Below are 15,000 nucleotides of genomic sequence, written 5' to 3'. Positions count from 1 at the left end.
AATCTTGAATGTCGTGTACCCTGTTTGATGAAATGTGTTCTGTATGATGCATCACACATTTGATGGTCATGATCGTGGCACGTCACGGGTGGATGGCCTTGTGGTGGCGATCACTGTGACACTGACCCACAACCTCCCTCCTGTACTCAACCCACACACACACACACACACACACACACACACGTGGACGGGTGCTCAGCAGGGGGTGATGGGAGAGGTGGATGAGAACAGTGTGCTGGCCCTCAAGGCAGCAGAGGCTGTGCGCGAGCAGCGGCAGCAGGGTCACGGCGCCCTTGGAAACTTCAGCGCCCACATCCCTTCTGACCTCGCTCGCGCCCGCCTCCACCACCCCCCGCCGCCCCCCCCAGTCTCCTCCCCTTCCTCCTCCTCCTCCTCCTCCACCCTCTCCAACCGCTCCGTCTCTCCGCTCCCCCCCGGGGTTTGTCACGGCAACATCAGGAGTGCCAGCCCTGTGACGTCGGTGTCGGTGGCGGCTTCCCACGGAGACTTTGCCCAGGTGGCTCACGGGGTGACGACGATGCTAGCGCCCCCCTCCCCGCTGCTGCAGCGCTACTCCACGCCCCCTTCCCCGCTGGCGCAGCGCCACGCCCACGCCCACACCCACACCCCCACCACGCCCCCATCTCCTCTTGCTCAGCGCCATTCCAACCACCACCCCCACCACAACCACCACCAACACCACATGAACCACCAGCCTTTGCACCAAAGGCAGACCTACCCCCCTCACTATCACAGCCACCCTCCCGCCCCTCTCACCTCCCTGCCCCACCACCACCCGGCTCCTCGGCAAGTGGGGGCGGAGGGGGACGGGGAGGAGTTCCCACCTCCCCCCGCCCCTTTGGCGTTTGTGGAGGAGGAGGAGCTGACCCCCCCAGTGACTCCCCCCACCCCCCTGGCTCAGCAAGTGATGAGCATCTCAGGGTCGCTAGAGGATGAGTTCTCTAGGGTCAGTGGATTTCGTGGTGCATCGTGCTTTGCTCCTGTCTTGGCTGTCTTTGTATCCCCACTTTTCCTTTCTCTCTCACTTTCTCTCTCTCCCTCTTGTCTTTCTGTCCTTGTCTCTGTCTCTCTTGTTTCTCTCTCTCTCTCTCTCTCTCTCTCAGAATCTCATGTTTGTTTTTGCATGAACCTTGCTACTTGTCACCTAATGTGTGTGTGTGTGTGTGTGTGTGTGTGTGCATGCGTTCTTGAATTCATAGTTTATGAGGATGTGGGTGTGTGCGCATGCGGACATAGTGTGAGTTAAGCATGGATGTTTATGTGCATTTGTATGTGCACTTTGGTATGCTGTGGGTTGGTTGTGAATGTTTGTCAGTATAGCTAATGGAGTGCACTTGTGTGTGTGTGTGTGTGTGTGTGCTGTATAAATGTTGGGAGAAGCATTTTGGTTGAGCAACTGCAATGAACAGAACCTGAACATGTGTCATGATGATGCTTTCAGCACCTGTGACATCTTTAGTAGTGTTTGGAGTTTTACATCTCTTTGTAATAGAGTTTGAGTCAGTCGGTTTCAGAAGCTCACACTGGTAGGCATTTAATTCCATTGACAAAGAGTGTGAGCAAGTGAATCCATCTGACCTGCTCTTGTGTGTGTGCATACACAACGGAGAAAAGAAAATTGTTAAAAGGAAGTGGATTCAAGGTAAAGGAATTTTCTTATCAAAGTATGTTTGTCGAAACATCTGCCAAAGGCATGCAGTCTGGACAGTTAAGTGGAGTGATGGCCTAGAGGTAACGCGTCCGCCTAGGAAGCGAGAGAATCTGAGCGCGCTGGTTCGAATCACGGCTCGGCCGCCGATATTTTCTCCCCCCTCCACTAGACCCTGAATGGTGGTCTGGACGCTAGTCATTCGGATGAGACGATAAAGCTAGGTCCCATGTGCAGCATGCACTTTGCGCAGGTAAAAGAACCCACGGCAACAAAAGGGTTTTTCCTGGCAAAATTATGTAGAAAAATCCACTTCGACAGGAAAAACAAATAAAACTGCACGCAGGAAAAAATACAAAAAAATGCGTGGCGCTGTAGTGTAGTGACACGCTCTCCCTGGGGAGAGCAGCCCAAATTTTACACAGAGAAATCCGTTGTGATAAAAAGAAATACAAAAACAAAGAAACAAAAAAAAAGTAATGAGAAAAACAGCAACACACCTTTATGGACACACAGTCCAGCTGTTCAGTAAATTAATATAGATCTGCAGCCATTACTTAATTTAATTTTTTTTATTTTATAAATACTTTTGTTTGTTTCATTTTAAAAAGAAAGAAAATGTCTATATGCATTGTGACTTCCATCTCTCAGGCAGAATTTCTTTTTTAATGTGTGAACTTGTGCACACATGTTGCGATGCATGCATGTGATTATGATATATATATAGATCATATATAAGTCATAAATTTTTATCCTGAATGTTTTCAGATTTTTCAGGTAACAAAAGTCTTGAATTATTTGCTTTTCAAGTCGCTGTGTTTCACAGTGGAGCCCATGTGATCACTCAGATTCAGAAATTGAAGTTGCTTTTCATTCTTTGCAAGGGTCTGTCACTTCTGGATATTGATTTTGATTGCAGAGCGCATTGTCATGAAAAACAGAAAACGTGCATACCAGTTCATTAAATGCAGTTGTAAAATAAGAGGATGTTCAATCAGTACTGGCTTTGCGACCATAAGATTTATCATCAGTAGCAGGCTTCGTGGGTGTTGTCCTGTGTATGACCAGAGCAGAGTAGGTCCGTTTTGATAGATGAGCTGGTCTTTTTTTTTTTTTCTCAAGGCCCAACTAAGAGCATTGGGTTGTGCTGCTGGTCAGGCATCTGCTTAGCAGATGTGGTGCAGTTTATATCATTTTGCCCATCGCTCCTGGTGGAGCATAGGCCATCGACGACCCCTCGCCATCGCACTCTGTTCTGGGCTGTTCTGGCCATTCCAGTCCAGTTGGTCCCTTGCTGCTTCAGCTCTGCCTCGGTATCTCGCCTCCAGCTGTTGCGAGGCCGGCCTCTCTTCCTCTTTCCCTGCGGGTTCCAGGTCAGGGCTTGGCGTGTGATGCTGGACGCTGGCTTCCTGAGGGTGTGTCCGATCCAGCCCCACTTCCTCCGCAGTATCTGCTTGGCCACTGGTTCCTGTCCTGCTCGCTCCCACAGATCTTTGTTTCGGATCTTCTTCTGCCATCGAATCTTGTAGATGCGCCTCAGACAGGTGTTGAAGAATGTCTGAATCTTCTGCTGCATCGTCTGTGTTGTCCGCCATGTCTCGCATCTGTAGAGCAGAATTGACTTCACATTGCCGATGACTGGAGTTGAAGATGTGGAGTTTGGTTTTTGCAGTTTATATGGGTTAGTCCAAATGCAGTGACGCCTCCTTGAGAAACTGAACAAAACTGAACTGAGGACTTTCACATGAGAGGTTCCATTGTGGTTCCAGTGTACTTTTATGTTAGACTCTGTGTGTGTGTGTGTGTGTGTGTGTGTGTGTGTGTGTGTGTGAGGTTGAGTTTGTTGATGTTGGAATGACTTATCTGTATCTTTTTTTTGTTTGTGATGCTGGTGCCTGTTGAAAGTGACTGGAGGGGTTTTGCTTGTTCTTGAGCGTTGACATACATTACTGTTGTTGTTGCTCTATTGTGGTGTTGAAAATGTTTCCTGCTTGTTGCTGTTTTGAGTTGTGTTTTGAGGGCATGCAGTATTTTGTTGACTTGCTTGCTGATGTAGCAACCTCTTGTTCCTTCTGCCATAGGGTTGTTGTTGTTTTTTTACCCAGGGGTAAAATCTGGCCAGCCGAGATAAATCATGAGGTCTGTGTAGACTGACCTGGGGGTTAACTTCGGCTAATCAGGACTGGCCGCCCCCACCCCCACCCCTTTGAGGAATTTCAACCTCCATCCTCCCAAGGGAGTTCATCTTGACAAGCCACAAATCTCCTTTGGGATCATTTGAGGCTAGCCCAGAATAACCCTGGGGTAAAAATCCAGAAAGGGGGTAGTTTGAGGGTGTTTCACCGGTCATGCTTGTATTGTCATGTGGCTGGTCACTGAAGGCTGCAGAGTTTGGGTGTGTGTGTCTTTGTTGTGTATCTGTATGTATCCTGTCAGTTTAGTTCACATGTTGGATGGTGTGTATGTGTATCTTTAAGTTTGATACTCATAATCTCCTTTCAAAAAAACAAACATGTATACAGATGGTATTAAATGTCTATTCATCTCTGAAATTAACTTCTGTGGTTGTTCACAGTTTTAGATAATAATAATCTTGATGGTGGCATATTTGATATGTTTCTTATTATATTGGTGTATACATATTTATGTCTGTGTGAGTGTGTACTACTGTAGGCGTTGCGGGAGTGGGGGGCTGGTTGGTACATGCGTCCTCTTGCTTTACCATCATACTGTGTAAGAAACCTGTTTGGGTGGGGGACTTGGTTGGTACATGCGTCCTCTTGCTTTACCATCATACTGTGTAAGAAACCTGTTTGGGTGGGGGACTTGGTTGGTACATGCGTCCTCTTGCTTTACCATCATACTGTGTAAGAAACCTGTTTGGGTGGGGGACTTGGTTGGTACATGCGTCCTCTTGCTTTACCATCATACTGTGTAAGAAACCTGTTTGGGTGGGGGACTTGGTTGGTACATGCGTCCTCTTGCTTTGCCATCATACTGTGTAAGAAACCTGTTTGGGTGGGGGACTTGGTTGGTACAGCCGTCCTCTTGTTAGTACAGCTGTCCTCTTGTTGGTACATCCATCCTCTTGCTTTATCCATCCATCCTCTTGCTTTATCATCATACTGTGTAAGGAGCCTGGTGGGGTGGGGAGGAGGAGGAGGGGAATTCTTCTTCTTCTTCTGCGTTCACTCGTATGCACGCGAGTGGGCTTTTATGTGTATGACCGTTTTTACCCCACCATGTAGGCAGCCATACTCCGTTTTCGGGGGTGTGCATGCTGGGTATGTTCTTGTTTCCATAACCCACCGAACGCTGACATGGATTATAGGATCTTTAACGTGCGTATTTGATCTTCTGCTTGCATATACACACGAAGGTGGCTCAGGCACTAGCAGGTCTGCACATATGTTGACCTGGGAGATCGTAAAAATCTCCACCCTTTACCCACCAGGCGCCGTCACCGTGATTTGAACCCGGGACCCTCAGATTGACAGTCCAGCGCTTTAACCACTCGGCTATTGCGCCCGTCGAGGAGGAGGGGGATGATTGAGGGGAAGCATGAACTCCTTGCTCGTGCCTGTAGCTGTTATGGTAACTGGTGGCACTGGAAGGGTTAATCCCATATATATCTGTCTTTGTCTTTCAGTTCACTGAGTGAGGACAGCAGGGTACATGTAACGGCTTGCTGTGCATGTCCTCCCCCCCCTTGCCTGTTGCCCATGGATATTCTGTCTAGTGCAGACATGCCTACCTTTCCCATTTGTCCGTGTTTGTTGTAGAAAACCAACAAAATGTCATCACATTACAAAAATACAAGACTGTTTCGGGGGGGGGGGGGGGGGGAAAGATGCATGGTTGATATCTTCAAACGATCACAAGAGCAGCTAAAGGCATGCATGTGCCAGCATTCTGTTAGAAATGGAAAATCAAGAAAGGCCTAGAAACCAACTTGGCGACAAAGAGGAAAAGTTGTGTGAGAGCTACACTGAAAGGACTTTAACTAAGCAGCGCTGAAGTGCGTAACATTGCCAAAATGGCAAAGTGTCTTCTTTGGCTGCGTGACAAACTCAGCGCTTCAAGAAACAGAACTCCTGGACGTGGAATTGTGAGGTGGTGTTACCTGAAAATGTTGGTTCGTTCAGGATTTAGGGAGGCTGTAGTACTACTGATGGTGGGATTGTGGGTTCGTTCGTCTTCAGTTTAACGTCTTTTCACTTGAAGTGATATTAGACGGGGAAAAAAAAACAACAACAAAAAAACACCATGGGGGTAGGGGTTGTGGGAGGGGGGTGGGGGTAAAAGTATGTGTATGTGTGGAGGGTGAATAGGGAGAGACAACGCTAGGGAAAATGGAAATGTTCTAAATGCCAGCATCAAACAACTATAACAAATGTCCTATTGGACTATGCAGCAAACCTTCTGCAACAGCAAATAACATATTGGAATTGTTAATAACACATTCAAAAGAACTTTTGGTGAAGTCTGGTAAAAAAACATTTTAGATTCTGACATTCGAATATTATATGGTTGCTAGATATATGTTCTCCACATATGCACTTAACATCTTTGCTGAACTTAGGGATTGTGGGTGTAGTAGGCATGTCTGTGTGACTAACTTCGCTCTCAGGTTGTTGAGCCAGGTGCCCAGCCCTTGTCCGCAGCTCCCATCATGCTCTGCCTTCTGCTTCCTGTCTGGCCGCAGCAGTGGGCCCCCCCCCCTCAAACGTGCATCACAGCACTTGGCTGTGGCCTTTGTCAGCGCTGACTAAAGCTCCTCCCCACCCCCCTCCAAACCCCCCCGCTTCTTTTTTTTTCTTTCTTTTTTTTTTTCTTTTTTGCTTAAGAATGTTATACAATAGCTTTGAACTGGACATTTTTTTTTTCCTTTGGACTTCCATGCAGTAGCTTTGAAATGGACGCCCGTCTGTCTTTTTTTTTTTTTTTTGCCTTGGAATTCTATGCGATGGCTTTGAAATGGACATCTTTCTTTTGTATTTAAAAAAAAATTTTTTTTTTTGCTTTGGAAGTCCATGCAATAGCTTTGAAATAGACATCTATCTTTCATTTTTTGCTTTGGAAGTCCATGCGATTGCTTTGAAATAGACATCTGTCTTTTATTTTGACATCTGTCTTTCGTTTATTGCTTCGGAAGTCCATGCGATAGCTTTGAAATAGACACCTGTCTTTCATTTATTGCTTTGGAATTCCATGCGATAGCTTTGAAATGAGAACATGTGACAGAAAGTGACCAATGAAATGGACTGTGAGAGAAAGTGGCCAATGAAATGGACTGTGACAGAACTGAGGGAGGGAGGGAGGAAAGTAACCAATCAAATGGTCTTTGACAGATCTGAGGGAGGAAAGTGACCAGTGAAACGGACTGCGACAGAAAAGTGACCAATGAAATGGACTGTGACTGTGACAGAAAAGTGACCAATGAAATGGGCTGTGACAGGAGCTGCAGCGTCAGAAGCAGGAGTATGAGCAGAGGAAGAAGGCAGCAGAGCAGATCCGATTGGCGCAGGAGGAGAAGGAGCGAGAGGAGCGAAGGAGAACTGCACAAAAGGTAGAGGGGGCGAGAAATGTAGTCGTCTTCTGCGGTCGTGGGCTGCAGCTCATTTGTACTCATGCTCTACCACACATTATTATTATTATTATTTTATTTTATTTTTTTTCTTCAGGTACGCTTATAGTTGACTTCATCAAGTTTTTGCACCTTATACACATTATTATTAGTAGTAGTAGTTCTTTTTTTTATGTATTTATCTATTATGTATTTACTTTTTTTTTCTTTCCTTATTTTCTCAAGGCCTGACTAAGCGCGTTGGGTTATGCTGCGGGTCAGGCATCTGCTTGGCAGATGTGGTGTAGTGTATATGGGTTTGTCTGAACGCAGTGACGCCTCCTTGAGCTACTGAAACTGAAAACTAAATCTACCACACATCACCCTGCCACCCACACGCATTCATACGTTTTGTCACTCCCTGTCACATACCCTGCCCCTCCCCCCGCACCCCCAGCACACATGTTCATGCTCACCCGTTTTCAAACACTACCCACCCACCCACACACACACACACACCCACACACACACTATACACGAGTCACACTCAACACCCACACCCACACAACTTGTAATCATGTTCTACCACACATCACCCTGCCACCCACCCACACTCATGCACACACACTCACACACACTGACTATACACAAGTCACACTCAACACCCACACCCACACAACTTGTAATCATGTTCTACCACACATCACCCTGCCACCCACCCACACTCATGCACACACACTCACACACACAGACTATACACAAGTCACACTCAACACCCACACAACTTGTACTCGTGTTCTACCACACATCACCCTGCCACCCACACGCATTCATACATTCTGTCACTCCCTGTCACATACCCTGCCCCTCCCCCCGCCCCCCAGCACACATGTTCATGCTCACCCGCTTTCAGACACTACCCACCCATCCACACACACACACACACACACTCATGCACACACTCACCCACACACACACACACACACTATACACAAGTAACACTCAGTACCCACACCCACACAACCACCCACCCACCCACATACAGGCGCAAGGTCGTCCACAGACGCTGCGTGGAATGGAGTCCCTGCAAGGATGGGCCCTGTTTTCTCCGATTCCTCTTTTCCTGGCTGGCGGCTGCTCTGCTGTGTTTGAATGTCTTTGTGCTCTGGGTAGGCTGTTGCTGCTGCTTGGAATGGAGTCCCTGCAAGGATGGGCCCTGTTTTCTCCGATTCCTTTTTTCCTGGCTGGCGGCTGCTCTGCTGTGTTTGAATGTCTTTGTGACCAGGGTAGGCTGTTGCTGCTGCTTGGAATGGAGTCCCTGCAACGATGGGCCTCGTGTTCTCTGATCGCTCTTTTCCTGGATGTGTGTGCATGCGTGCGTGCGTGCGTGTGTGCGTGTTTGTGTGTGTGTGTGTGCGCGCGCTTATGATGCTTACCTAAGTGTGTGTGTGTGTGTTGACAGTTGCAGGAGGAGCAGAGAGCGGTGCTGGAGAGACAGAGGGAGGAGCAGCAGCGGAGGGAGGCGGAGCGGGTGCGGGAGGAGCAGCAGAAGGCCCAGGAGCAGCAGCGCCTGATGGAGGAGCAGAGGCTGCTGCAGGAACAGGCCCGACAGGAGGAGGAGGCTCGCCTCAGGTCAGGGGACAACGCTGCCCTCGTGTCCTTTTGATTTTTTTGGAGGGGGGGGTCTTTCCTTTCGCTGTTTGTTTTAGCTTTTTCCCTCTTTAGGGCAAGGGCTGGATGTAAAACAGTTTTGTCTGTTACCCTCGATAATAAAGATTTTGTCTTGGCTTGTCTTTTGTCGCCTGAACGTCCCCACCTCCCACATCCTCCCCCTATTTTCTTCAACCCAACTCCTGTCATCCTTTTTTTTTTTTTTCTCTCTCTCTAGGCAAGTCACTGTTACTGATCTTCTTCTTCGTCGCTGTTCGTGGACTCCGACTGCAACCTTGACTTGTATATGTATGAGTGGGCTTTAATGTGTATGACTGCCTTTACCCCCCCCCACCCCCCCAACAATGTAGGCAGTCATACTCGTTTTCAGGGGGATGGTTACCAGTGTTTTCAGGCGGTGGTTACCTGTAATGATAATATTCATATTACCTTCTTTTCTTTTTTTTTTTTTTTTGTTGTTGTTGTCACAACACACTTTCCTTTGTAAAGTTCAGGCTACCCTTCCCGAGGTATGCAAAGCGAGGGTTTTATGCGAAACAGTTTGTAGCGTTGATTGCTGTTGTCAGCACTGCTTTGTCCAGGGGGCAGGCAGCAAAGCAACTCAGCCGATCTTGCTCGGTCAGAGATGTGTTAAGAACTGACAGGTGTTCAGCTCTGAAACGGCTCCTTTGTGGTCCGCTGGGCAAAGCAGCGTGATTTGATTTGATTTGATTTTAATTTTGTTGTGTGGGACAGGGGGGCGCCATGGCAGAATCGGCTAGGACTTCTGAAGCAGCGTGATTTGATTTGATTTGATTTTAATTTTGTTGTGTGGGACAGGGGGGCGCCATGGCAGAATCGGCTAGGACTTTTCTGATCCAGTGTTCACCAGTGATCAGGGTTCGAGGCCCCCGTTTCCGCATGGCGCTGTGTCCTAGGGGAAATGCGCTTTACTCTGGTTTTCCTCACTCCGTCCTGGTGTGAATGTGTACCTGACCTAATGTCTGGGGAAGGTAAAAAACGGTGGAATGAGAGGACTGGGCCTTGGCTTTCCTGTGCTGAGCCCAGGACACAAGGATATGAAATCATTGCCCTGATGGCCCTAAAAAACTATAGGATCTTTGATATATATGTATATATTTATAATAATAATAATTTACATTTATATAGCGCCCTTTCTCACTAAGAGCTCAGGGCGCTTTACATGAAAGAAAAATATTACAAGTAACATAAAACATTCATGACCACTCTTTCTCAAAAAAACCCTTCCCCCACTCACACTCTCCCTTTCCCACTCTACATACATCCAAAGTGAGCTGACATGGGTGGTGCTGGAGAAAAGGAAGCTGAGAGTACTTATAGATAGGTTTTAAAAAGATGAGTCTTTAGTGATGAGCGAAAAGCGGAAATGGAATCAGATGCATGGATATGATAAGGAAGGTTGTTCCAGATGTGAGGAGCAGCAAAGAAGAAAGAACGTTCACCATAGGTTCTTGTATTGACACGAGGAAGTTTCAAAAGGTAACCGTCAGAGGAAGAGCGGAGATTTCTTGCGGGAGTGTAAACACTGACAAGGTCAGAAAAGATAAGTAGGTCCTGCGGAGTGGAAAGCAGAATAGCAGAGACACGCAGCTTTGTATTTAATTCTCGCTTCAGTGGGGAGCCAGTGTAGAGTGCGGAGGTGAGGAGAAATGTGATCAGTGCGTGGGACTCTAAGAGATTTTTTTTTTTTTTTTTTTTTTTTGGATGAACAGGGAGGAGGCGCGGAGACAGGAGGAGGAGAGGGCGAGGGCCGAAGTCCGGCAGCAGGAGGAGGAGCACAAGAACAAAGCCGTCAACAAGTGGGTCACGCTTTTCCTTCCTGCCTCTTTGTCCTCCTTCCTTTCTTTGTTTCGTTACTTTTGATTTCTTTTTTTCTTTTTTTTGTATGGTAGCTATGTGTTTGTTTGGTTTTTTTAATTTTTTTTATTAAAAGAATGTGTTTTTTTTTTTGCATTGTAAGTATGTCTTTGTTGTGGCGTGTGTATGTGCGTGCAAATGTGTGTGCACGTGTGTGTGTGTTTGCGTGTGGTTATTTTCTTTCGTTTCTGGCATGGATTCTCTTTTCTGTGTGTGTGTGTGTGTGTTTGTGTGTGTGTGTGTGTGTGTGTGTGTGTGTGTGGGTGGACTGCATGGATGTTAGTTTGCAAGAGTGCGTATACTTGCTTTACTGAGTGTTCATGGTTTTTGTTTTTTTGTGTGTGTGACTTTTTTTTTAAGGCTTATTGTGTAGATATACAGTTGCAGACAGACCTAAGCTGGCAAGCTAGAAAATTTTTTTTTATTATTTCAAAAGAAAACCAACACAATACTGAACAAATCTGAGTCTGTTGCTGCTGCACAGTCAGTGACTGTTATCTGAGTAGAGTGATATCAGCGAAGGAATATGAGTGGAATATAATCAGTAAAGGACACTTATATAAGCAGTCTGTAATCAGCAAAGAACGCTGTAATCTGAGTGTAGTATAATCAGCAAAGGACAATGTAATCAAAACAGTATATATATGATAGTCAGTCATGTCTGACTATGACCATCAGAACAGCAGAGGAGGCATCTGCTGTTCCGACTATTTGGGCTAGAATTTGATTATAGTGGAGAGTGTCTTGCCCAAGTTACATCCCCACTCTCTCGGCCAAGAGGGTTTTAGGACAGTCGGCGTTGGGATGGTTCCCAAAGGCCAACTAGCCCAAAAGGCTGCAGCACTAAGAACCAGTGCAATTTTGCCTCCTAGTTTGAGAATCATAGTCCTTCACAAAAGACTAAGCTATAATCAGCAAAGGAAACTAATCTGAGTGGAGCATAATCAGCAAAAGACGCTGTGATCTGAGTGGAGTATATAATCAATAAAAGACACTGTAAGCATATACATAATCAGCAAAGGATGCTGTAATCTTAGTGGGAGTATACTCAGAAAAGGACTCTGTAATCTGAGTGAAGTATTATCAGCATAGGACAGTGTAAAATGAGTGAGAATAATCACCAAAGGACTCGGTAATCTGAGCGCTGCTGTGTCAGCAGTGGACGCTGCATTGGTTTCTGCAGGTCTTCTGTGTGCCTTGCCGCTGTTGTCGTTGTTGTTGCTGCATGGAAGTTGGAACGTTGGCTTGTTGTGGATGATGTGAATGTGGGGATGGTTTGAGGGATGCTGCCTCAGCGTCCTCTCTCAGGGGACATGGCTTTTACTCAGTGTGGCCCTGTGGCTTGCTGTATGTTGTCAGTATGATGCTTGGCAGTATGCATTTCTGTAAATAGTGCATGAGAGCAGATTCTGCTGAACAGAAAAGCTTAGAAATGTATGTACGTAAACTGAAAATCGTGTGCAAACATGAATACAGCAGGAATTAAATATGCGTGCGCTCGTGCGTGCGCTCACACACACACACATAGCACATCGATGCATTATATGCCACTCATTGCAAATCACATACGGGGCTGATGACTAGGTCCCCATTATATGATTGTTGGTTGTAAAGTTCTCTTTCAGTGTTGGTTCAAAAGACAGGGTATTGACTGCTTTTGGGGGACAGAAGCTGTAGTCGTAATGATTATAATACTTCTGTACAGATGACCCTTGTGAAGCATGTCACAAATTCTGAAAGCTGGATGTGATTCACCCTGGCAGATTGACTATGCCTTTCTGTTTAGGTTTTTCTTGTAATGTTGTATATTTTCAGAGATGGTTGGTAGATGAGACCTAGTAATCTTGGTGGCAGGTTGTTGGGTTGTTTTTTTGTTTTTTTTTCCAATCCCTTGGTGGCAGTTGCAGTGTCCCTTGCTCTGCTGTTGGAAAGTCCCAGTCTGTCAGAAAGATGTTGAATTACCCCCCCATTCTTTCATGATGGAAAAAACCATTGTCTGTGATTGTGGGAAAATCTGAATCCATTTGATTTGGAAGTAGCTGAATTATTCCCCCTCTTCCAATGGTGGAGGAAAACCTGTGTCTCTGTTGTTCGCACATAGGAAAGTGCTAATCTGTCTGAAAGTTGTCTAATTATTCCCCCTTTTCCATGGAGGAAAACCTGTGTCTCTGTTGTTTGCACGTAGGAAAGTGCTAGTCTGTCTGAAAGTTGTCTAATTATTCGCCCTTTTCCATGGAGGAAAACATGTGTCTGTGTTGTTTGCACGTAGGAAAGTGCTAGTCTGTCTGAAAGTTGCTGAATTATTCCCCCTTTTCCATGGAGGAAAACCTGTGTCTCTGTTGTTTGCATGTAGGAAAGTGCTAGTCTGTCTGAAAGTTGCCTAATTATTCGCCCTTTTCCATGGAGGAAAACCTGTGTCTCTGTTGTTTGCATGTAGGAAAGTGCTAGTCTGTCTGAAAGTTGTCTAATTATTCCCCCTTTTCCATGGAGGAAAACCTGTGTCTCTGTTGTTTGCACGTAGGAAAGTGCTAGTCTGTCTGAAAGTTGTCTAATTATTCGCCCTTTTCCATGGAGGAAAACCTGTGTCTCTGTTGTTTGCACGTAGGAAAGTGCTAGTCTGTCTGAAAGTTGCTGAATTATTCCCCCTTTCCATGAAGGGAAACCTGTACCTGTTGGTGTTCTATATGGAAGAAAGTCCCAGTCTGTTAGAAAGTTGTTGAATTATCTCCCCTCCTCTATGAAGGGACACCTGTGTTTGTTGGTGTGCAACAGGAAAATTTGAATCTGTTTGGAAGTGGCTGAATTATTCCCCTTCCTTTTTCATGGCAGAAAACCTGTGTCTGTGTTGTTTGTATGTAGGGAGAGTGCCAGTCTGTCTGAAAGTCACTGAATTATTCCCCCTTTCCATGAAGGGAAATCTGTGTCTGTTCATGTGCTGTATGTAAGAAAGTCCCAGTCTGTCAGAAAGTTGTTAAATTATCCCACCCCCACCCCCCCCTCCTTTTCCATGAAGGAAAACCTGTGTTTGTGGTTGTGCTTCATGGAGGAAAGTCCCTATCTGTCACAGATCGTTGAATTATGAATTATCCCCCCCTTTTTCATGAAGGAAAATGAATCTGTCTGGTTGTGCTTGATGTAGGAAAGTCCCAGTATGCCACAAAGTCTTTGAATTACACCCCTCTTCCATGAAAGAAAAATGTGTGTATGGTGCGTGAGGTTCTGTTACGTCATCAAATGATTGCATCCTCTCTTGGGGAGAAATACCAGTGTCTGTGGTTGTACTGTGTGTAGGGAAGTCCCTGTCTGTCAGAATGTCACTGAATTATGCCCCCTTGCCCCTCTTCCCCCCACCACTCACCACCTCCCTTCTCCATGAAAAACCTGTGTCTGTGGTTGTGTGACAGGAAAGAAATCAAATGTGACGACGTTATCATGTCATCGAATGATTGTATCAGTTCCATACTGAAAACCCACTGCGATGTCATCATAATGCCATCGAATGACAATACCATTTCCATGCTGAAAATTCACTGTGATGTCATCATAATGTCATCGAATGACAGTACCATTTCCATATATGGGAAATCCACTGTGATGTCATTATTATGTCACTGAATGACAATAACATTTCCACATATATGGGAAATCCACTGTGATGTCATTATTATGTCACTGAATGACAATAACATTTCCACATATATGGGAAATCCACCACAGTCTGTCAGTGTTTTAGGGGGAAAGTCACTGTGTGTCACTTTTTGGTATACATACATACACGCACAACATACGATAGGGCATTGTCACTGTGTGACTGTGTGTGACTTGTACATCAAGGAGAACCAGGACCTCCTCAGGATCGTCCTCCACACAGAGGCAGCTCAGGAGGGCTTCACGGGAGAGTGAGGCCAAGAGGTATTGTAGAAAAGCCCTAACACAGTACACTACTACGCTTTTGTGGGAGTACGTACATTGGGTGTGGATTGTGGTGTGTGTGTGTGTGTGTGTGTGGTGGCTTTTCTTTTGTGGGTGCTGTATTGACGGTGGTTTGTCGAGAATTGGCCTGTGCTTTTATACAGTGCGATGTTTCCCTCCATGGGTGCGGATTTTTGTATCGTGCAGAAGTCGAAACGCTTACGCAGGGTTCGTTACATGCGCTTGGATGGAAGGTCTTTTGAGGGTGTTTTTTTTTGGGGGGGGGGGGGGGGGGGAATAAAAA

The 15,000-nt window shown here is 46.1% G+C and overlaps 1 protein-coding gene across 1 annotated transcript in view; it reads left to right on the top strand.

Annotated features, from left to right (window-relative positions):
- Positions 1 to 15,000, top strand: part of LOC143289000 (uncharacterized) — a 138,886-nt gene that overhangs the window by 47,621 nt on the left and 76,265 nt on the right. The window contains exons 8-12 of the mRNA XM_076597746.1: positions 200 to 967; positions 7,128 to 7,238; positions 8,698 to 8,867; positions 10,640 to 10,726; positions 14,619 to 14,696. Of these exons, the coding sequence (XP_076453861.1) occupies positions 200 to 967; positions 7,128 to 7,238; positions 8,698 to 8,867; positions 10,640 to 10,726; positions 14,619 to 14,696 (1,214 nt within the window). The remainder of the gene's footprint in view (positions 1 to 199; positions 968 to 7,127; positions 7,239 to 8,697; positions 8,868 to 10,639; positions 10,727 to 14,618; positions 14,697 to 15,000) is intronic.

This window comes from Babylonia areolata, chromosome 13 (assembly GCF_041734735.1).
Source record: "Babylonia areolata isolate BAREFJ2019XMU chromosome 13, ASM4173473v1, whole genome shotgun sequence".
Taxonomy (NCBI): domain Eukaryota; kingdom Metazoa; phylum Mollusca; class Gastropoda; order Neogastropoda; family Buccinidae; genus Babylonia; species Babylonia areolata.
This window is presented reverse-complemented; position numbering and strand designations above follow the sequence as displayed.